We start from the raw sequence: 22,080 nt of genomic DNA on the forward strand, positions 1-22,080 counted from the left end.
CCTTCTTTCCTCTTTATAATGGTAAATCTGCTGCCTTTCCAGTTCTCAAGAGAAAGTGACACTTGGCCATTTGGTCTTTCAAACCCCTGTAGCTGAGGTATGACTTTCACCAGAGGTTCCCATACTGTGCTCCAAGGAACACTTGGTGCTCCGCAAAACATCCCCTAGTGCTCCATGAAGAGATTGGAAAGAAAAATACTACCGTCATTCTGTTTAGTATATAGGTGCTAGGTGAAAATTAGTGCTCTGTGACGAATTTCTCTCCTGAAAAGTGCTCCATGACTCAAAAAGTTTGGGAAACTGACTTTCACTATCCTTTTGTTTTTCTGGTTAGGTTCTCTGCATATCTAAAGAGCGGGACAGCTCTTCTGCTGAGAGATGAGTCATGTCCCCCCTTCATTTTCCTTTGAGTCTTGTTAGCCAGTAAAGGGCAATACATATTGCATTATACAAATAATGACCAATTCCGTTGTGTGCACAAAGCACTACACAGATAGTTTAATGTAATAACAGTTCAAAAACAGAATACAAACATCCACAGGCAATGAGACAAAACAAAGTGCTGTACACGTTTTGGAAAACAGCCTTCATCAGTGGCTTACGCTATAAACATAGTCACATCCTATCCACAAAGTGAAACAATCATAATAAATCACAATGACCAGTTGGATGACCAAATTAAAAACTTGGAATATATTATGAACTCCTTATAACAAAGCTCCAGGCTTCAATAGTATCATTCACATCTGGATATGACTAGTCAAAATAGTAATACCAATACACATGTGAGGGTATACCATCAAACTTATATACCAAATAGCTTCTGGTGCTGAGTCCACCTATCTACCATGGGTTTGGACACACGGGGAGCTGGGGAGTCTAAGGCAACTTCCTGAATTGGGTATTAAGGGGAAGTGGATTTTTCCTACTTCTACCTAGCGTGGTGGAAGATGACTGGGGAAGGCCCTGGCAAACCACCCCGCAAACAAAGTCTGCCTAGAAAACGTCGGGATGTGACGTCACCCCATGGGTCAGGAATGACCTGGCGCTTGCACAGGGGACCTTTACCTTCACTACCTAGCGTGGTAGTTCTTTCAGGCAACTTCCAGCTTTCCCTAGGCCTAGCTGTGATCTTTCCTAAACCTGCTTACTTTTTTTGTGACAGATTGCAGCCAAGTCAGGGTTGCTACTGTGTGGATGGGAAAGTCCTGATCTTTCCCAGTCCTCCTCCTCCTCCTCTTCTTCTTTTTCTGGCCATCAAGTCACAGCTGACTTATGATGACCCCTGTTGGGGTTTTCAAGGCAAGAGACGCTTAGAGGTAGTTTGCCATTGCTTCCCTCCGCATCACACCCCTGGTATTCCTTGGAAGTCTCCCATCCAAATACTTGCCAGGGTCGAGGCTGAGAGTGTGTGACTGGCCCAAGATCCCCCAGCAAGTTTCCATGGCAGAGTGGGGATTCAAACCTGGGTTTCCCAGATCTTAGTCCAACACTTGAACCACTACACCACACTGGCTCTCTAGTCCTGTTCATATTGGTACCATTATCCATGCTCAGCACTCCACAGCCACCATTCCTCCCCTTCCCCCTGGTGCCACCAGAGGTCTTTTTATTTTTTTAAAAATGAGTAATTGGCAGATTACTATAGAGTGATACTACATCGATATGACAATTACTGATTAAAAACAAAACAAAAAAGACCTCCAGTGGTGTTGGGGAAGGGGTGCAGAATGGCTGCTGCAGTGGACTGGGGGAAGGAAAATGTGGGGAAGCCTGGCGTGGGGATATTCTTTTTCCACCACAAATACGTCTGCATTCACAACTGCGATGAGAGACCCACTGACCTGTGAAAGTGACCTAAGAGCCAAGAAGGAATGGTCTTTGGGCACTGATGCCATCACTCTGCCTTCCCATCTACTTTTCTCACAATATGGCTGGAAAGGAGATATTATAATCAGTCCTACAGTTGCAAGATGTACCTCAGGCCCCATAATGGGAGCGATTATACATCGGTTGCCGTGAATCTATTAAAACAAAATGGATGGCAGAACATTTGTCCAGCTGTAAAGGATTCTGAGGTTCTGGTCCTCATAATATCAACCCCCTGAAAGCATGACCTACAACCAAGCCTGCTTGAGATGGAGAATAAGTTTAAGCCTTACCTATGTTACCATGTTTCACAGAGTTTCTAAGAAGGGTGTTTTTGTTTTTTGAGAATTACATCTGGAAAAGCTGTTGTGTGTTTTTTTTCCACATGATACTTTCTTTCATCACCACAGTCATTACTCTCGAGTGCTCTGGAACAGGAAGTATCAAAGGATGTCGAGTGAAACTCAACCACTAATCTGCAATCCTGCCAGCTAGTTGGGCTGATTTACAAGTGATGTTTTCTATGAGCTCTTTTATTTCTTTCTCTCTCCCTCCCTCTCTCTCTGTTTACAGATTTGGCTGCTTCAACACTTCCTAAACGCTACTGGGTGTTGGTTTCCTTAGAAGCAGATCCATGCATTCCTACACCATGGCATCACCAGATAGGATGAGTGGCTCAGATAATGGACTAGATGAAACAGAACTCAGTATCACTCTCACTCTCCGGATGCTTATGCATGGAAAGGTAAATACACTGGGATTGCCATATTAGGCTGTAATCCTGATCCCACTGCAGTCAATAGCAAACCTCCACTGCACTAGGACTATAATGTCTAGGTAAAAAGCATTATTTACTACCCAGCTCCAAGTTCAAAAACCTAATGAGCCACTATCCTGCTGGCTAATCAGAAGAGGGAGCCTCAAACATTCCTCCTACACATAAACATCCCCCACACAAATAATATGTTGCAGTACATGGGGAGCCTTGCAATGAGATTGTGAAGCAGACATTTCTTAACTCTTGTAAAAATAAACATGCGGGGGAAAATTATCAAGATGTCTCAGTTAAAAGGTGCAAGTGCACCATAGTGATTTGTCTTTTTAAAAAAATAGGAAAAGGCTCTAATAATGAAGGTGAAAGGTCCAATGGCCAGGAAAAATTTCAACCTCATTCAAGTTTCCAAATTCAGAATGATCCACGCTTTCATTTTGGGGAAGAACAGTTTGAGTTACTCAATTTTAGGCATTGCAGAACAGTTGCTAGTGTGTAAATCTTCCCTAATTCAGCTTTTGTTTTCTCTATGGTTTGCAGGAAGTTGGCAGTATCATAGGCAAGGTAAGGCTGATGTTGTTGCTGTGGGTCATGGCTGTGTCTTTGTTATATCTGTTAAGCTATGTGAGTCTAACCGACTTTCTTGTCCTGCAGAAGGGAGAGACAGTGAAGAAGATACGAGAACAAGTAAGTGCCATGGAGAAAAAGTAGGCCCACTCTCAGTCAGGGTGGGGTTGGGTGGGATGCCAATCATACAGCTGCCAGCTGGATGGTTTTCAGATGTGGTATGGTATGGAATGCATATGGAATTCTGGGCATTTTGTATGCAGAAAGCTATTGTGGGGGAAATGAGGATCCAGAGAAAGAATCATGAAGAATACGTAAGGGAATTTAGAGAGACTGAAAGCTGGGGCAGCATTTCTTTAAAGTTAGCTCATTGTTCTCTGTGATTTTTTATGTCGCTTTTAAATGATGAATACATATACTTCTATCTTCTCCACTGTTGTATAGTAAACTTAAAGATCATGATCATGTTTAGTGGCTGAGAGCCATATTTCTCACTGAAGAATGTGCTCACATTTTACTGAGAACACTGACTACTTTTCAGAGCTTGGTCTGCACAAAACACAACTTTCTACACAGATATTTTCAGTACAGAAGAGGCAGGTTAGCTGCTGCTGGATTTGTCAGCTTCAGCTGTGCACTGATTTGTGGTAGACTCATCTCATGAAAAAAAGAAAATAGCATTGGAAAGTACAAATTATTATCAGGGACATTAACTATGATTAATATTGGTGAAAGCTTAATTTCCTCTCTTATGACAAATTCAACATGAGCATCATTAACTCTTCTGTTTCTCATGACATATAATGAAAGTGTTGCACTACCTCCCAGATACTATTATTATTTTTCCTGGGTTGGGTTCCTAGAGTACTGCCCGGATCACCATTTCAGAAGGCTCCTGTCCAGAGCGGATCACAACTATTACAGGATCCACTGATGCTGTTTTTAGAGCTGTTTCCATGATTGCCTTCAAGCTGGAAGAGGTAAGGTAACCACCAGCCTCTGCTTCTATGCAGCACAACTTGCTAAGGTTAATTACGGGAAATTTCTCTTTTCTCTACCATTGGAGAAAAAAAATGGGTGGAATTTAGGGTTGCCAAGTTCCCGGTTGTGGCAGGCAATTGCCCATCAATCAACCGGACTGCCCGCTGACCAGCTGATGGTCGGTGGGAGGAAGCAGAAAGGGGGACCGATCCCCCTGCGTGCTCCCGGGAATGCTCCAGCCTCCCATTCCACTCTGCAAGCCCAATCGGTCCTGATCGGGCTTGCAGCGTGGAAAAGGAGGCTGGAGCCTTCCTGCTAGCCCTGCTGTACGCACGCTCTGATCTCTCAGAGTGTGCACACAGCAGGCTTCTGAAGGCTTCAGCCTCCCTTTCCACATTGCAAGCCCCATCGGCCATGATCGAGCTTGCAACGTGGAAAGGGAAGCTGCAGCCTTCCTTCTATCCCTGCTGTGCTCGTGCTCTGAATCTACAGAACGTACACACACCGGGGCTTTGAAAGCTCCAGGCTCCTTTTCCAAGCTGCAAGCAAGATCAGTCCCAATCTGGCTTGCAGCTTGGAAAAGGAGGCAAGAGCTTCCCTCCTAGCCCTGCTGTGTGCACACTCAGAGCGCACACACAGCAGGGCTAGGAAGCCAAAAGTGACATCGGGAGGGCGCGCCACCCAGCCCCGCCCATAAAAAGCTCCCGCCCAAGGTAAGTGGGGACCTGGCAACCCTAGTGGAATTGTTTCATATATTCCATTAATACTCATATTTGGATTTCTGGTAGTGTGATATGTACCCTGAGCCTGAATATTCTTAATTGCTTGTCTTAGCCTAGTGATTAATCAAACAGTAGTATCTGGGAGATCTGCAAGAGAAGAGCCTGACCATCTCAAGGGAACTCAGCATGGCACTAACAACTAACTTTCTTCAAGTACCTGGAATGAAGGGTGCAACACAGAAGTTTATACACTTGTCAGTTAAGGGTGATTTTGATGGATTCTGTTTTTAGTTGTTGTTTTTTAAGTTCATCCCACAAATTTTGCTTCATTTCAGGACTTGGGGACAGGACCTACCAATGGAAGCACTGTATCCAAACCACCTGTAACACTTAGGCTAGTCATCCCAGCCAGCCAGTGCGGCTCACTTATTGGCAAAGCAGGAGCCAAAATAAAGGAAATTCGAGAGGTGAGGACTTGGGACACCATTTATGAATTATTCCTGTTACTGCATTCCTCTGTAATTTACTTATATGGTCAACAACACCAGTGTCTCTTATATTGTTTTTGGTATAGTGGCAATTTTTTATAGTTGCTGCCAGTTCAACTCTACCAGAATTTCTCTTTTTAAAATACTAAAAAGCTATTTCTCTTATCTGCTGTAAACGATTCCACTATAGTCTCCTTTCTTCTTAAGCTGGAATTTGGGCTAAACTACAAGCTTTCTTTTCAGCATTTTTTTTAGAGAAAATAATGTATTTGTGTTTAGATTTAATTTCTGTATAGGGACTTATGACATAAGAAGGAGCCCTTCAATTCTTTGACTAAATGGATGGGCTTTTTAAATGCCCTTGTTACAGAGATCAATCTGTCTTCAGTGGTGTTTTTGACCAGGCAGATCTCCATGTAGACAGAGTTTGCCAATAAAGACCGAGGATTTGTTTCTGGGCCCTGTTCTCATTGCAGACCACAGGAGCACAAGTCCAGGTGGCAGGAGACCTCCTCCCCAACTCCACTGAGAGAGCTGTGACAGTTTCGGGAGTACCGGATGCCATCATCCAGTGCGTGCGACAGATCTGTGCTGTTATCCTAGAGGTATGGTTCTTACCCTTTTCCTTCCGCTTAACTGCTCTCCTATCGTCATCAGGCGGAAACAGCACTTAATGGTGTGCCATTCTTTCGCATCACCATGAAGAAGTGGTACCCAGTGACTGAGTATTTATTTGTGTTTGGATTAGACTGCCTACATTTTCTTTCAAACTTTCATTGACATAATTTAGGGTTTGGATTTTATATAAATGTTAGTGAAATACCCATCCCCAATAATGGAATTATGTAAGAGCTGGTGATGTTATTTCTCAATTGACTCTGCTATGCTTTCTTTCCATTTTTTCCACACTCCCTTTATCCTTCCCATCCTGTGGCCCATCCTGGTTGCCATGCTAAAGCACAGGAAAAGCAGAGTCTTTGTGACCACAGCAGCCATTCCTCCAGTCTCTGTCTCTAAACTCCCATCTGTGGTCCTTTCCTTTGGAACACCTGTATTTTATCCATTTCTTCCCATAACGGTTCATGACTGAAATTTATCAGACTCTGGATTTGGCAATTCATAAACATAGTATACATCTCCAGGCATTATTCATTGGTTGCTGTAAATTATGAGTGCTAAAAATATTTAGGATAAAGTGAGTACAAATGACTCCAGTGTTGTATAGCAATTAGAGTGCTGGACTAGAACTGTGGAAGCCTGGGTTCAGATCCCCGGTCACCATGAAACTCAATGGGGTGACCTTGGTCCAGTTACTTTCTGTCAGCCTACCTGATCTCACAGGGTTGTAGGAGGATAAAATGGAGGAGGGAGAATTATGTATACCACGCTGATCTCATTGGAGGAAGGGCAGGATAAAATACATTATGAATGAATGAATGAATGAATGAATGAATGAATGAATGAATGAATGAATGAAAAATGGGTATTGAGATGGATGGCCTTTCTTTAAAAGCACAATGATTCTTCCTTTGATTTCCTCCAGTCACCACCAAAAGGAGCCACAATTCCCTATCATCCCGGCCTCTCCTTGGGACCGGTTCTCCTCTCAGCCAATCAGGTAAGGGACACATAAACCTCAGGAGAGAATTTTCTGTTCCAGTTAAAAGGAGAGTGAACCCACAGCCTTTGGTTGTGGCCTGATCCCCAAAACCTTGCCCGTAAAATACCAATCCAAGCTAGAACGTACCTGAAACATGGGCATCATTCTTGTCTCCTCATTTATGCTTCTCCTTTTTATCCTTCCTCAAATAAAATAATTGATTCAACTAATCTTTATAAAGCAAAAACCGAATCCATGTTTATTACAGAGAGTCTGTGCTCAAGAATATGCATCTTCTGTATGGCTACTTCACTAGATGCTTGGGGGGGATCTGCTTGGGGGGAAATCTTGCTTTCTTAAAGTTGCTCTCCTTGCAAAACTCTATCCCATCATCCATGATGCATGCAGAGTCAGGCTGAATGAATATTCCTACTCAAGCACAACTAAAGTTTACTGTTGTTAAAATTAAAACTTATGTACCATAAGGCCAAAGAGGTTATGAGTTGATACAGACTCACAAAAACCATGCAGCACTAAGTGGCTGAATAAAATTAAATTACAGCTATGTAATTGTGTATACTATGTATTTTATAGCAAACATCATAAATAAAGAAATGGAAGAAAATCTGGTACAGCTGTAAAAGTGTTGGACTGGGATCTGGGAGATCTTGCTTCAGATCCCCACTCTGCCACGGAAGCTTGCTGGGTGGCCTTGGCCCAGTTACGTTCTCTCAGCCTAACCTACCTCATAGGGTTGTTGGTGTGAGGATAAAATAGAGAACGGGAGACTGATATATGGAGTAAGGGTGTGATAAAAATGTAGTATATAGGTAAAATCATAGTGTCTGCTTACAAGTTATGGGCTTGATGAAGGAGATGGTCCTTACTCTTTTTCCTGGGAGATTCTCTGGTATGCACATTTGAAATCCTTTTTGTCTCTTGCAGGGATTCTCCATGCAGGGGCAGTACAGTGGCTTGTCTCAAGCTGAAGTAAGTCCAACATTTCTGTCCAAATGAATATTTACATGTTGAATTCACATTACTAAGTAGGTCCATACTAAGTTAGGTCTCTGCTAGTAGCTCTTCCTGCCCTTCACCACCCCTCATTTCTCATGCCTGTTTTCTGTTCTGATTTGCCATCCTGTCTTTTCATTCTGTTCCCCTATTATCAAGGTCGCAGAGCATGGCAAAGTTCATGATAAAAGGCAGTAATACAAGAACATTTCTTTTATTCTGTTTATCATGGCCAGTTTTTGTGTTTTGGGGGCCAGTCTGTTCTGTAGGCAGGAACCCTTCAGTGTGGTCAGGATCTAATATACAGTTGACATTCTTTGGCAGTAAGGGTTCTACAGCTATGGATCACACATGCACTTGGATGTTATGAAATCATCAGTATGGCATAAGAGGGGCACAGGGGGAGCTCGAGCATATTTCCTGGAAGATTCCCCATAAGAGGCAGATTGCTGTGGTCCTTCCCCCCACCCCCCGAATGTATATGATATAGCATTGTGATACAGACCTCATAAAATACATGCACACTCACTGCTTCTTTTCCTCAAAAGTGAAATTTACCATTTTTTCTCAATCACAAGAGGGGACAGGTAAAGGTGTTTTGGGGTCCAAATCTGGCCTCCCAGATAAATTGCCAGTTGGTGACTATAGGGGATGGTTGCTATTGAGTTTCTGTCATAAATTCCAGTGCCAGCTATACTGAAGACTACTTTTTCTACAGTGCTCCCTTGCATGCAGAATTTGGTATCCTCTGTGTCCTAAACATGGCTGGCTTTGAAGGATCCTGCCTCATTGCCAGAGGTTGCCTACAGCAATCTTTTGCTCTTTTCTAATTTAGGCAAAGCTAAACATTTCCTTTGCTCTCGCTCGCTTGCCAGCTAGGGTTAGGTGACTCATCTCCTTCCTAACATTAAGCTTCAGCAGGGAGATGGTGAAGCAGAGCTTCCTCTCACTTGGCTAACTTCTTCCTCTTGTGCAGGTGACGAAGTTACAGCAGCTTTCTGGACACCCTGTTTCATTTTCTTCTTTGGGGCAAACTCCGTCTATAGTAGCAGGTGAGGAACCTACTGCAGTCCTTCAATCTGGATCAATAAGACTATTTAAGCTACCAGAATCCCATCCGGAAAGAAAATCAACTCAGGGCTTATCTAGAAGATCAGTGAATATGTGCGGATAGTCCCAAAAGTCCCCATTCAAAGATATTTCAAAGTTACAAAGAGGGAGGGTGGAGGATGGAATTGCTGCTTGAGATAACCATACTGTTTTTGACACACTGTTCTTAAAAAAAAAATCAGAATAGACGTGCACCCCAGTGTTGTAAAAGGGAGGGCAGGGCCACTGAAGAAGTAAATAAAATGCCAAATCATTGGTGTGTGGGGGGTAGGTTTAGCTTTGCTTGTTTGCCCTTAGAAAGTATTAAGTCAGTTAAGAAATATCCAGAAAATACTAAATTGGGAGTGGGCAATCTGACTTCTGCACCACCAAGGCAGAGAGTATGGCTGTTTTTTAAAAACTATATATCACACACATATATGTGTGTGTCTGTGTGCATATATTTAGTAAGCACTGGCCTTCGCAGCATGGATGTAAATCCCACAGCTCGGCTCGCAGCACAGATCTAAAGGGGAATAGACGAATCCGAAAGGGGAATTGCCAGGATTCCCCTTTTCTCTTATTTGGCCGCAATGAAACCCAGAAAAGCTGAAATGGCTTATTTCAGGTTTATTTGCGGCTTGGTAAACCCCGATTTACACAGCTTTACTTACAAGATTTGAGGTGGAGGAAAAAAATTAATTAATTGATTAATTGGTCAAAGAATAGGCCACAGATTAAATTTAACATGTTGCAGAAGGCTGTACACATTTTTAATACATAATCAAGCAGCAATTCTTTAAGCAGTGATCCTTTGTATAAAATATTGGAACACACTCTTGCACAAGAAAGAGACTTTTAAAAATGTGGATCTTTCTTGTAAAGCTGGATCTTTCTGATTAAAAAAAATAGGCAATGGCTTCATGTTTATTGATCATCTCGAAAGGCCCTAGGATTATTCCCTATAGTTTCAGAAGAGCACCATTAGCCAATGGGAGTCCTCACCCAGCTAGAGGAGGGTATGGTGGGCTCCCTCTGTCTGGTATTCTACAGGGACCGTCTAAAATTAGTCCAGTGTAACGTGACCTAAGCTAAATGACATAAAAACAAAAGCCTCTTCTTGGAGCTGCTGATAGCTTTGCAGTAGCTTGGAATTCATCCAATCCCTACAGAGTCCTCCCTGCTCTTTCCATGCTTTTGTGCTTGGAAAGAAGTCTCTGGAGGCTGGGCATCTTGTTTCTGCTGTGCCCTGTGGATTCATTAGCCCAGTCCTCCTCCTTTTGGAAAGGCAGGATTTTCAAAAGGTCAGCACAGGAAGCAGCCAGGCAGGAGACAACAGAAGAGCCCGTCATGCTGTATTTTCTTCTCTGCCTTTTCAGGTTTGGACTCAAATTCTCAGAACAGCTCCCAGGAGTTTCTGATTCCAAATGATGTAAGTCAGACTTTGGTGCAAATGACCAAGTTGTTGGGCTTTTTAAATGGTACATCACAGCTGCATACACTTCAGTGTGCTACCTTCTGATTCAAACTAGTGTGGAAGCTTTCTATGGTGAAAGTCAGATCCGTATATGTTCCAACACAGGCCCACACTGTTCCACTGCCCATGTTCACAAATATCACTAAGGAGTGGCTTCATTCATAAAAAAATCCAAATCTCTAAACTTCTTGATGTAGGCACCTATTCAATGGCCGATATCTGTCTTGTGAAAGGAGTTGAGACCACCAAGTCCTGGCATATAGCTATTCATATGTGACGTAAACTCTTGATTTCAGAGGGACAAAGTTTAGCAAAACCTCAAGTTGCCTTCACTCATCCTCAAAGAATCCTGGATTATAGGCCCACTGTCTCCAATCCAGATAGGAGAGATGTCTGTTTTTTTTCATAATTATCATTGGGCAATAGGGTTTCCATGAAATCACATGAAGCTTCTTTATATGGAGTCAGACCATTGGTCTCCAGGAGACTTAGGAAGAGGTCTTTCATAAAACTTATTGTGAGTGCATGTGTGTAAAGTGATGTCAAGTTGCAGCCAATTAGTGATGACCCCTGCAAGGGGCTTTCAAGGCAAGTGAGAAGCAGAGGTGGTTTGCCATTGCCTTCCTCGGCAGAGTCTTCCTTGGTGGTCTCCCTTCCAAGTAATGACCCTGCTTAGCTTCCAAGATCTGATGAGACTGGGCTATACAATGCTGCCTTCCCTCCCCCGTGACACTTATAACCCCACTTATAACATAAGGCTGGAGATCGAATCCTGGGACTTTCTGCATGCAAAGTAGATGCTCAACAACTGAGCCACACACAGTCCCTTGTTAAACTAAAAGTTGCTAAATTTTATACATACCCTTTTCCTGGGCCTTTAACATGCAGATATTAAAAAGACAAACCCTTTTGTATCATATAAATTATGGGGGAAACAAGGCTACTAAAGAGGAGGGTGCTGTAGTGGGTATTCCTCTGAGCAGAGGATCAGTAGGGAGTGGAAAAGGCTTCAGACTTTCTCCCCGTCCCTCCCATATACCCATCCCATCCCACCCATGTGAGCCACCCTTTGCTTTCTCTACATCTATGAGCTACAGCCCAGTAAGGGTGGAATGCCACCGCTCGAGAGGAATGTGCCAGAGTTTCTCGTGCCCCCACACAGTCGGCCTAGCTGCCAACATGCAGCCAGGCACACAGCAGACTCTGTTATGTAATCTCAGAAGGCAGGAAACAAGTGGGTAGACAGCAGCACTGACCTTTATTCTGCTCCCCAGCTCCAGATGAAAGCTCAAATCGTTCCCAAGGTCTTTGAAGAAAAATGCTTACAAAACTAACTCAGCTCGCTCATTAACAGAGGCCAGTTCCTGCCCGCCACCGTGTGGTGGGAACATGGAACTGCATGACCCAATTAATGCTTTTTCAGCCACTAAGATAATTCACAGTGGGTAGCCGTGTTAGTCTGTCTGCAGTAGTAGAAAAGGGCAAGAGTCCAGCAGCACCTTAAAGACTAACAAGAATATTTTCCATCACCACATCCTGGGGCAGGGAGTTCCACAATTTAACTATGCGTTGTGTGAAAAAATATTTCCTTTTATCTGTTTTGAATCTCTCGCTCTCCAGCTTTAGCAGATTATCCCGTGTTCTAGTATTATGGGAGAGGGAGAAAAATGTCTCCCTGTCCACTCTCTCCAAACCATGCATAATTTTATAGACCTCTATCATGTCTCCCCTTAGCCGCCTTTTTTCCAAGCTAAACAGCCCTAAGCGTCCTAACCGCTCCCCATAGGACAGTTGCTCTAGTCCCTTAATCATTTTGGTTGCTCTTTTCTGCACCTTCTCAAGCTCTGTAATATCCTTTTTTAGGTGTGGTGATCAGAACTGTACACAGTATTCCAAGTGTGGTCTCACCATAGATTTGTACAAGGGCAGTATGATATCAGCAGTTTTATTCTTTGTTCCTCGTCTAATTATGGCCAGCATGGAATTTGCCTTTTTACAGCAGCCCCACTGGGTTGACATCTTCATTGAGCTATCCACTACCACCCCAAGATCTCTTTCTTGGTCTGTCGCTGCCAGCACAGATCCCATCAGTGTATATGTGAAGTTGGGATTTTTTGCCCCAATATGCATCACTTTACACTTGCTCACATTGAATCTCATTTGCCATTTTAATGCCCATTCTTCCAGTACGCAGAGATCCTTCTGGAGCTCTTCACAGTCCGATTTTGTTTTAACCACCCTAAATAATTTGGTGTCATTTGAAAACTTGGCTACTTCACTGTTTAACCCTAACTCCAGGTCATTGATGAACAGGTTGAAAAGCACCGGTCCCAACGCAGATCCCTGAGGCACCCCACTGGCTCCGCCATTGTGAGAACTGACCATTGATTCCTACTCTCTGCTTCCTATTTTTCAGCCAGCTCTCAATCCATAAGAGGACTTGTCCTCTTATCCCATGACTATGAAGTTTGCTTAGCAGTCTTTGGTGGGGGACTTTGTCAAAAGCTTTTTGGAAATCCAAATACACAATATCCACAGGCTCATTCCTGTCCACATGCTTATTGACGCTATCAAAAAACTCTAATAGGTTAGTGAGACAGGACCTACCCTTACAGAAGCCATTTTGGGTTTTGCCCAGCAGACCTTGCCCTTCTATATGCTTGACAATTCTATCTTTAATAATGCTTTCCACTAATTTACCCGGAACAGACGTTAAGCTAACTGGCATGTAATTTCCTGGGTCCCCCCTGGAACCTTTTTTATAAATGGGTGTTACATTGGCCATTCTCCAGTCCTCTGGTACAGAGGCTGATCGAAGGGACATATTACATATATTTGTTAGAAGTTCAGCAATTTCCCATTTGAGTTCTTGAAGAACTCTAGGATGAATACCGTCTGGTCCCTGTGACTTGTTAGTTTGCAGTTTGTCTAGATGTTCTAGGACTTCCTGTCTTGTTACCACTATTTGCCTCAGTTCCTCATTTTCCCCTCTCCAAAATCTCTGTTCAGGAGAAGGAATCTGCCCTGTATCTTCAACAGTGAAGACAGATGAGAAGAATTCATTTAGTTTTTCAGCAATCACTTTATCCTCCCTTAGAGTTCCTTTACTCCCATTGTCATCCAATGGTCCAACCGCTTCCCTAGCTGGTTTCCTACTCCTAATATACTTAAATAATTTCTTATTGTTTGTTTTGATGTGTTTAGCAATAAGCCCTTCAAAATCTTTTTTTGCATGTCTAATTATCTGCTTGCATTTCCTTTGTGCAAGTTTGTGTTTGCTTCTGTTCGCCTCGTTTGGGCAAACCTTCCAGTCTCTGAAGGAAAACTTGTTTTCTCTAATTGCTTCCTTCACCTTACCCTTTAGCCATGGTGGTGACCTCTTGGACTTATGACTACCTTTCCTGACCTGCGGTATATAAGCTAGTTAAGCCTCTAGTAATGTGGACTTGAGTAACCTCCAAGCCTTTTCAAGAGATTTAACCCTCTTAACTGTTCCTTTCAACTTCCTCTTAACCAGTTTTCTCATTTTAGAGATGTTCCCTCTTTTAAAGTCAAAGGTAATTGTATGAGATTTCCCAGTCACTTTCCCACTTACATCTAAATTAAATTTGATGCCACTGTGATCACTATTGCCAACTGGCTCAACTACATCCACATCCCGAACTAAGTCACCGGCAGCACCACAGAGTATTAAATCCAGGATCGCTTCCCCTCTGGTTGGGTCTATGATCAACTGTTCGAGGGCACAGTCATTTAGGATGTCTAAAAATTTTATCTCTTTGGCTTGTCTGGAGCATACATTTATCCAATCAATATGAGGGAAGTTGAAGTCTCCCATTATTACTACTTAGTTACCTTTACATGCTTTCCTAATTTCATTCTCCATCTCAAGATCACCCTGGGCCATTTGGTCAGAGGGCTGGTAGAACGTCCCCAGTACTAAATCTCCTTTTGGGCCCGGAATCGTCACCCATAAGGATTCTGTGGACGAATCTGCCCTTTTTTATGGTCTCTAGCTTATTAGACACTATGCCTTCCTTGATATACATAGCAACACCCCCTCCAATATGCCCTTCCCTGTCATTTCTATACAGTTTGTAACCAGGGATGACTGTATCCCACTGGTTCTCTCCCCTCCACCAAGTTTCTGTAATGCTCACTATATCTATGTTTTCTCTTAAAACCATGCACTCTAATTCCCCCATTTTTGCTTGGAGGCTTCTAGCATTAGCATAGAAACACCTCCACACTGTTTCTCTCCTTTGACTTGCCTGTCATGTGCCTTTGGGCATCTTTAAGTGGCTATCCATCTTTTTCCCCCCATTCCTTTTCATGTCTAAGTAATTCCTATGTGGGCAATCTGAAGCAATTTTCCTTTTGTCCGTGTGCACTGAGTTTGCCCGAACCGGATGCTTCTCAGCTCCTGTCGGCTTTTCCCCCAGGTTCAGTTTAAAAGCTGCTCTGCCACCTTTTTTATATTACGCACCAGCAGTCTGGTTCCATCCTGGTTCAAGTGGAGCCCAACCCTTTTGTATAGGCCCGGCTTGTCCCAAAATGTTGCCCAGTTCCTTACAAATCTAAAGCCCTCTTCCCTGCACCACCGTCTCATCCACGCATTGAGACTCACCAACTGTGCCTGCCTAGCTGGTCCTGCACGTGGAACAGATAGCATTTCTGAGAAAGCTACCTTGAAGGTCCTGGCTTTTAGTCTCCTGCCTAGCAACCTAAATTTGGATTCCAAGACCTCTGGACTACATTTTCCCACGTCGTTGGTGCCAACATGCACCACAACCACTGGCTCCTCCCCAGCACTATCTACCAGACTACCTATATGATGGTTAATGTCCGCAACCTTCGCACCAGCCAGGCAAGTCACCATGCAGTCCATGCACCCGCCAGAAACCCAGCTATCTACATTCCTAAGGATTGAATCCCCCACTACAAGAACCCCCCCCCTCCCCTCTGAGGCTTATCCTCGGTACGAGAGGATATCTGTTCATCCACCAAGGAAGAGGTCCCTTCTAAGGAACCACATTCCCCTACCTCCGTGAGATGGCTTCCTACCCCAAGGGCTCCATCATCCGTGACTGGCAGGTTGCCGTCACCTTGGGACTGGGATGTGACTATTTCATCCCCGTAGTCCTTAGTCACCTCTCTCTCTGCCTGCCTCAGCTCCTCCAGTTGAGTTACCTTAGCCTCAAGGAAATGAATTTGCTTCCTGAGAGCCAGGAGCTCCCCGCACCGAGCACACATCCACGACTTCTGTCCAGCAGGCAGATAATCATACATGTGACACTCGATGCAGCACACTGGATAGCCCCCCGACTCCTGCTGGCTTTCTACCTTCATAACTGGTATTTTATTATTTATTATTTATTATATTATTCTTTGGTGTTGTAACCCTGCCTTTTACTCTCTTGCACTCTTCCTGTACCAAATAAGAACTGAGTGCCAAAGTTCCTTGCCCTGCAGCTATCTGCTACTAATTCACAGGGATATTCAAGTTGCTTGGTACTCCAACTGGATGGAGCGAATTACTCTGCCAAGATAACAAGATTTTATACTCACCCTACAGATCCCCAGTCACGATCCACAGGCTAAGAGCCACAGGGCAAGAGCCTCTGGTGAGCAGGAGCCTTGGAATTTAAATGCGCACAGCCCCCACCTCTCCCACACAAGCTCCAATCACAACAGCCCCACTTAACAAGGTAACAATCAAGCTCTCAGGCAGCAATCAACCTTAATCACCCACTGGCACAACAACCACAATCCTCTCCCAGCAAACCTCAATTAAATTCTAAGTTTAGTTAGGCTTCCCAGTGTTTAAAAAAGGAAAGTTTAAACTCACCCCTGCCTGTAGTCCCCAGCTCAGCTCAGCTGTATTCTAAAATGTCCTCAGATTCCAAAAAACAACAATGGGTTTCCGGTAAGAATCTCAAAAAATCCCGGGATTTTTACCAGAAACCCATCGTTGTTTTTTGGAATCTGAGGACATTTTAGAATACACAGTCTGATGATATTCAAAGTATTTGCTGCTTCAACTGCGAGTTGAAATTGTTATTGTGTTAACTGCGAGTCATTCCTTCTAGATATTGTGTATTGAATGAACAGATTGTGGTATAAATATTTACCAGTGGATTTGTGGCTGTAGTGCTATTTTGCTTTGTTAACAACCCCATTTTGGCACTTCTTGTTGAAAATTTTGATTACCATTACCTGGAGGTTGGCAACCCTAGAAATAGGCCTTGTATAACAATTAATTTAATAGAGAATTTTGTACTATATTGTGTTGAGTTACCTGTTTCTTAACAGTACTTTGACGCATTTAGGATGCTTTTCTTTCAGTATTTCAATTAACACCATACTAAGAACAAACTTTTCCAAAGAAAGAACACGTGGCTAGCCTGTGCTCAGTTCCTAGGCCACAAAGTGCCTAGTGGCATCCTTTCCCAAAGGTTTATGTTTCCTTTCTCCTTCCCCAGCTTATAGGCTGCATAATCGGCCGCCAGGGCAGCAAGATCAGCGAGATACGGCAGATGTCTGGAGCACACATCAAGATTGGGAATCAGACCGAAGGCTCCGCTGAACGTCACGTGACCATCACGGGCACCCCAGTCAGCATTACTTTGGCTCAGTACCTCATCACGGCCTGGTAAGAGCCATTATGACTGCTGGGGGGGGCAGGGGAGTAACTCGGCACTTATCCGGACATGTGGGAGGTAGCTCCTTTGTGCTAATGCTCAAGCCTCAGGGCTCTTAGGTGGACCATTCTCTGGGAATCAAAAGGGGATACCTTGCCGTGTTGGATGGATTGTTTGTTTGCAAACACTCTGCCTGTTGCTTCATAGCAGAAGGGTCATCATGCAGCATTTCTGTTTCCCTTACTAGCCTTTCACACTGTCTGTCTTTCGACTCAGCTGAAAACCTCAAAGCCTTGTTGCTCTTATAAGCACACATCATGCTAATACCATTAGCTGCAATATTCTGGCCAGAATCCATCCTGAGTTTCCTTGGCAGCCGAAAGCCACAGAAATACCACTCCATTATACATAGGATTTTATGTGTATCATTTGAGCATTGGGGTCATTTTATGTAACCCAAGAGATCATCATACTTACCTGGACAGAAATGTATGATTACTATAAGCTGGCATTTGCATGATGCTTATTTAGATCGGACAAATTGGAGTCATCCGCTTTTTGCAATTACTACCATTAGAGGGAGAAAGCTCCAAGCACAAAGCCAGATTATTATTCAAAGATGCACTGAGACTAAAAGACCTTTTTAGGGCAGAATTGCACATTATGTCTTGGTATAGACTTTAAAGAGGGTTGTAGGAGGAGAGGGGCATCTTTTTCATGTTCCTGCTAAAATCAAGGGGAAGCTTACAAGTAATAACCCCAGAACTCTCTTCAATGGCTGATGTGTTTGCATGTTCAAGGAGCTGAACTAAGTGTTAATAAAGCTGAAAAAGAAGTAAAGGTAAAGGTCCTCTGTGCAAGCACCGGGTCATTCCTGACCCATGGGGTGATGTCACATCCTGACGTTTTTTGGCAGACTTTGTTTGCAGGTTGGTTTGCCAGTGCCTTCCCCAGTCATCTTCCCTTTACCCCAGCAAGCTGGGTACTCATTTTACCGACCTCAGAACGATGGAAGGCTGAGTCAACCTTAAGCCGGCTACCTGAAACAGACTTCTGTTGGGATCAAACTCAGGTCGTGAGCAGAGCTTGGACTGCAGTACTGCAGCTTACCGCTTACCACACTTTATTTCTTCCTGGGATTAGTAAACAGATAAACGATAGTGTCGATGTTCTTTTTGGAAGGTACAGCTCAAATTTCTGCACAGAGAAGTACAGCAAATGACCCAAGAAACCTAGGAGGCGTGTGTGGCCTTGGAAAACTGTGACTGCGTAAACAGAGGTGATTTTGAGGGCCAATCCACACATGATGTTGGGGATCTGTTTTCAGATTCCCATGTATAAAATTGAGTAGCAAAAAGCAGGTACAATCAGAGGAGGAGGGCTAAGTCTTCCCCCCATACCATTTCCCTGATTGGAACCTCCCTGCCCATGCTACTTGAAGCCCAGTAGAGAAAAAGGGCCAGCCCTGATGCATGTCACCTCATAAGAACGTAAAAGCCATGCTGGATCAGACCAAGGCCCATCAAGTCCAGCAGTCTGTTCACACAGCGGCCAACCAGGTGCCTCTAGGAAGCCCCCAAACAAGACGACTGCAGCAGCACCATCCTGTGTTCCACAGCACCTAAGATAACAGGCATACTCCTCTGATTCTGGAGAGAACAGGTATGCATCATGACTAGACTATCAATTTCTACTGCTGCTCAGTTACATGTTGTGGGATCCAAATCCAGGTCTTCAGCATCATGTGTGGTTTAACCCTACAGAACCCTCCCACAACTGAATCTTCATTATCGAAATATGTCCTGAGTACAGCACACTCAGAACAACATGGCAGATGTTCTCCAAAACTCTTTAGAGCAGATGGTCCAAAAGGAGTGGATTCTGGGGGAGAAAACTTGCTGGATGCAGAAATTATTTATACTACCAGCTCCAGTCTTTCTGTGTTCCTGTACTTTTGCACATGTTTTTATGCATAACAGTGTAAATACATATCCACAGGTTTGCATATGTATAGTCATTATGCAAATTGTGCCTATCCACCCAGCCCTATTTTTCTGTGCGCAAGCTTGTACGTGCATACTTCAGTGCATATACACCCAAGTATATGTCCATACATGTCTGCATTTGCATAAATGTGTGTGCATGCACAGATCTCATTCTCTCTCCCTTCTTGTTCTTCAGTTTAGAGACGGCCAAATCTACCTCCCAGACGCCCCCCGTTGACCTCGGCATGACCTTCTCCCAGCCCCTCACTCCTTCACCAGCCCCAACGCTGACAGCCATGGCTGCACCTCCCCCAGCCTTGCTTGGTGCCCCCTATGCTATCTCCCTCTCCAACTTCATCGGCCTGAAACCTGTTCCCTTCTTGACTCTGCCCCCTTCCTCAGCCACGGGGCACAATGGCAGCCTTGCCACCTACACGACCAAGATCTCCACAGTCAATGCCACAAAGAAGGCTGAGAGACAGAAATTCTCCCCATACTGAAACAGGAGCGTGGGCTTTGGGGCAGAGAGAGGAAACCTCTAGGGACCCTCACATTCTTTGCACGATGCCATCAGCGTTGGTTCACCCAAAGAGAGACTACATGGGGAAAGTAATGTGTGAGGAGAAAAGCCATGTGTAGGAAAGCAGGGGGATCGGAGAAAGAGCAACCTGGACAACTGTTTAGAGCAGTGATAGTCAAGGGTCGAACACAAACCTGGTTCTTCTCCATAGATTGCACCTGATGCTGGCTAAAAAGATGTTTATGGTAGGTCAGGCCATCTCAGCCTCATGCTTTTACCTCTGTTGAGCAGTTGCTGCCCCACACTAGAAAGTATTGTTTTCCTTTACCCTAAACTTATCTCATGTTTTCTGGGAAGAACTTTACGCCATCTTCTTTCCAGTTACTTAAAGAAGAGTTACCCCCCCCCCCGCCCCAATTCTTTGTACTATACTGAAGGAGCTGGTGATCTTGTGAATTGTCCCATCTTGATTGTGGCAGGAGATGGAGCTTGGTAGACCTTTGGAGACAGCGCTAGAGGATATGCCATGCTGCTGTTTCTCATGCATTGCATTTTAAAGGTCAGAACTGGGAAAGTGATTTGATTGTATAGAACTGGAAGCTATGTAGGACCTAGAAATGATGGGACATTCTAGTATGAAAAGAAATACTACGGTGGAAGAAAGGCAGGAGATAAATAAATAACTAATACAAAGGCAGCCAGGTCTTACAGCTGGGTAAGAACATGGATTGAAAGTTTTTACAACTGTGCATTAGCCCTCAACATTATGAAGGATTTAGAGTTATGCTTTCTCCTGAGAGACTGCTAGCATTGAAGGGATTCACTTTCATCTTCTGTTCCTCTCTAGCAGACAGGGACTAGCACTGCAAACACAGATATTTTTGGGTCATTCTTGTGACTTTCTGAGTTGCAGAATTGAGCACTGACTATTCATAAATATTCCTGGCCTATGCCTGGAGTAAAGCTTCCAGCACTAGCGACCAGTCAACTGACGATCTTATAGGAGGGTGACATGTTCTGCCAGGTTTTGACAACCCACACGGTTTGCTTTCTGCTGTATCTCAGGAACTTTATTCTTCTCATATATTTTTGGCAGGACCTGTAATATCTGTCATGCCAATAAAGCATCTTTTAATTTATTGCTTGCGCTCATGGTCTGGTGTCTATAACAATTTTAGTTCCTAACCCTTTAGTGACTCCACTCAGTAAATTCTGCCACATTTCGTTCTCTGAAAGTTTCCTACTGCCATAAAGACACATCTAGATGGAACAAGCACATACGAGCGGAAAGAGGATACCCTGAAACTTCCGGCTGAGGCAGACGCCCCATCCGAATGACATCTAATTGAAATCACTGCATGTCTGACACTTCCCCTTCTAGCATTTGTTGTCAGGATTTTGGTGATCCAACCGTTCCTAAGGGGAGATTGTACCATACATGGTCGTCTTATACTACACACAGTGACCATTTTGTGTGATTTCCCCCCCACCAAAAAAAAAAAAAAAAGAATTGGTATGTACAACTGGACATGCAGATTTTTGAGGGTATACATTTTTGTGTACCAAATCTGGAAAATATGCAGAAAATTCTAAATTACACAAAATGAGTAAATGTTCCTAATTTATCTCATTTTGCATACTTTGTCCTCCCTTTTTCTGTTTTGCATAATATATTCAGGTTTGCTAGTCAAGAGGAAGTGAGGGCACTGAAGTCCTGCCTCAAACCACTGAAAATCTTATTCAGCTATCTGTCTAGTTTCTGAGATTTCAGCAGATATAGGCAACACACTTTCAAGCATGTCTTTATATCCCTAAGGGCTAGACACTTAATTTGTCTTTTAAAATGACAGCTAAGTTTTGCATCCCCTATCCCATGTGGCACTTTTCTGTGCTCCTGTGGAATCACAGCATACACACAGCTCTTGGTTACCCTACCAAAGTTGGGAAAGAAGTTTAATCCAGGCTGAAGAAAGGGGCAAATGTTGGTGAAACGTTGACCTTAGTAACAGCTTTGTAACTGTTTAGAGGCTCAAAGGCAATGGCATCTTAATGTCTAATTTGCCCTCAACTACAGATCAACCATGCTGCTTTAGGCATTGATCACTTGCAATTATAGAGTTGCACCCAGTAACTGAGGCAGTGCTGTAGACTCGTAGAATACATGGATCATCTATTCATATGGAATAAATCATCACTTGATGTGCCTCAACATTTTGATTCCACAAGGAAAGGGTGGAGACAAGAATTCCTCCTTCGGCATGCAAGTCCAACCACCGGGCTTTCAACCGGGGCTGGTGCAAATGAATCTGTTTCCCTCCATCGCTCACTGACACTGGCAAAATGTTTCTCTTTTTT

The 22,080-nt window shown here is 43.7% G+C and overlaps 1 protein-coding gene across 1 annotated transcript in view; it reads left to right on the forward strand.

Moving 5' to 3' along the window:
• Positions 1-19,798, forward strand: part of PCBP4 (poly(rC) binding protein 4) — a 41,643-nt gene extending 21,845 nt beyond the window's left edge. The window contains exons 2-13 of the mRNA XM_056865794.1: positions 2,443-2,614; positions 3,182-3,205; positions 3,296-3,328; positions 4,072-4,188; positions 5,247-5,378; positions 5,876-6,004; positions 6,943-7,017; positions 7,945-7,989; positions 8,990-9,065; positions 10,482-10,534; positions 17,062-17,231; positions 19,402-19,798. Of these exons, the coding sequence (XP_056721772.1) occupies positions 2,504-2,614; positions 3,182-3,205; positions 3,296-3,328; positions 4,072-4,188; positions 5,247-5,378; positions 5,876-6,004; positions 6,943-7,017; positions 7,945-7,989; positions 8,990-9,065; positions 10,482-10,534; positions 17,062-17,231; positions 19,402-19,705 (1,269 nt within the window). The 5' untranslated portion in view covers positions 2,443-2,503 and the 3' untranslated portion in view covers positions 19,706-19,798. The remainder of the gene's footprint in view (positions 1-2,442; positions 2,615-3,181; positions 3,206-3,295; positions 3,329-4,071; positions 4,189-5,246; positions 5,379-5,875; positions 6,005-6,942; positions 7,018-7,944; positions 7,990-8,989; positions 9,066-10,481; positions 10,535-17,061; positions 17,232-19,401) is intronic.
• The last annotated feature ends 2,282 nt before the right edge of the window (positions 19,799-22,080 follow it).

Source organism: Euleptes europaea, chromosome 1 (genome assembly GCF_029931775.1).
Source record: "Euleptes europaea isolate rEulEur1 chromosome 1, rEulEur1.hap1, whole genome shotgun sequence".
NCBI lineage: Eukaryota > Metazoa > Chordata > Lepidosauria > Squamata > Sphaerodactylidae > Euleptes > Euleptes europaea.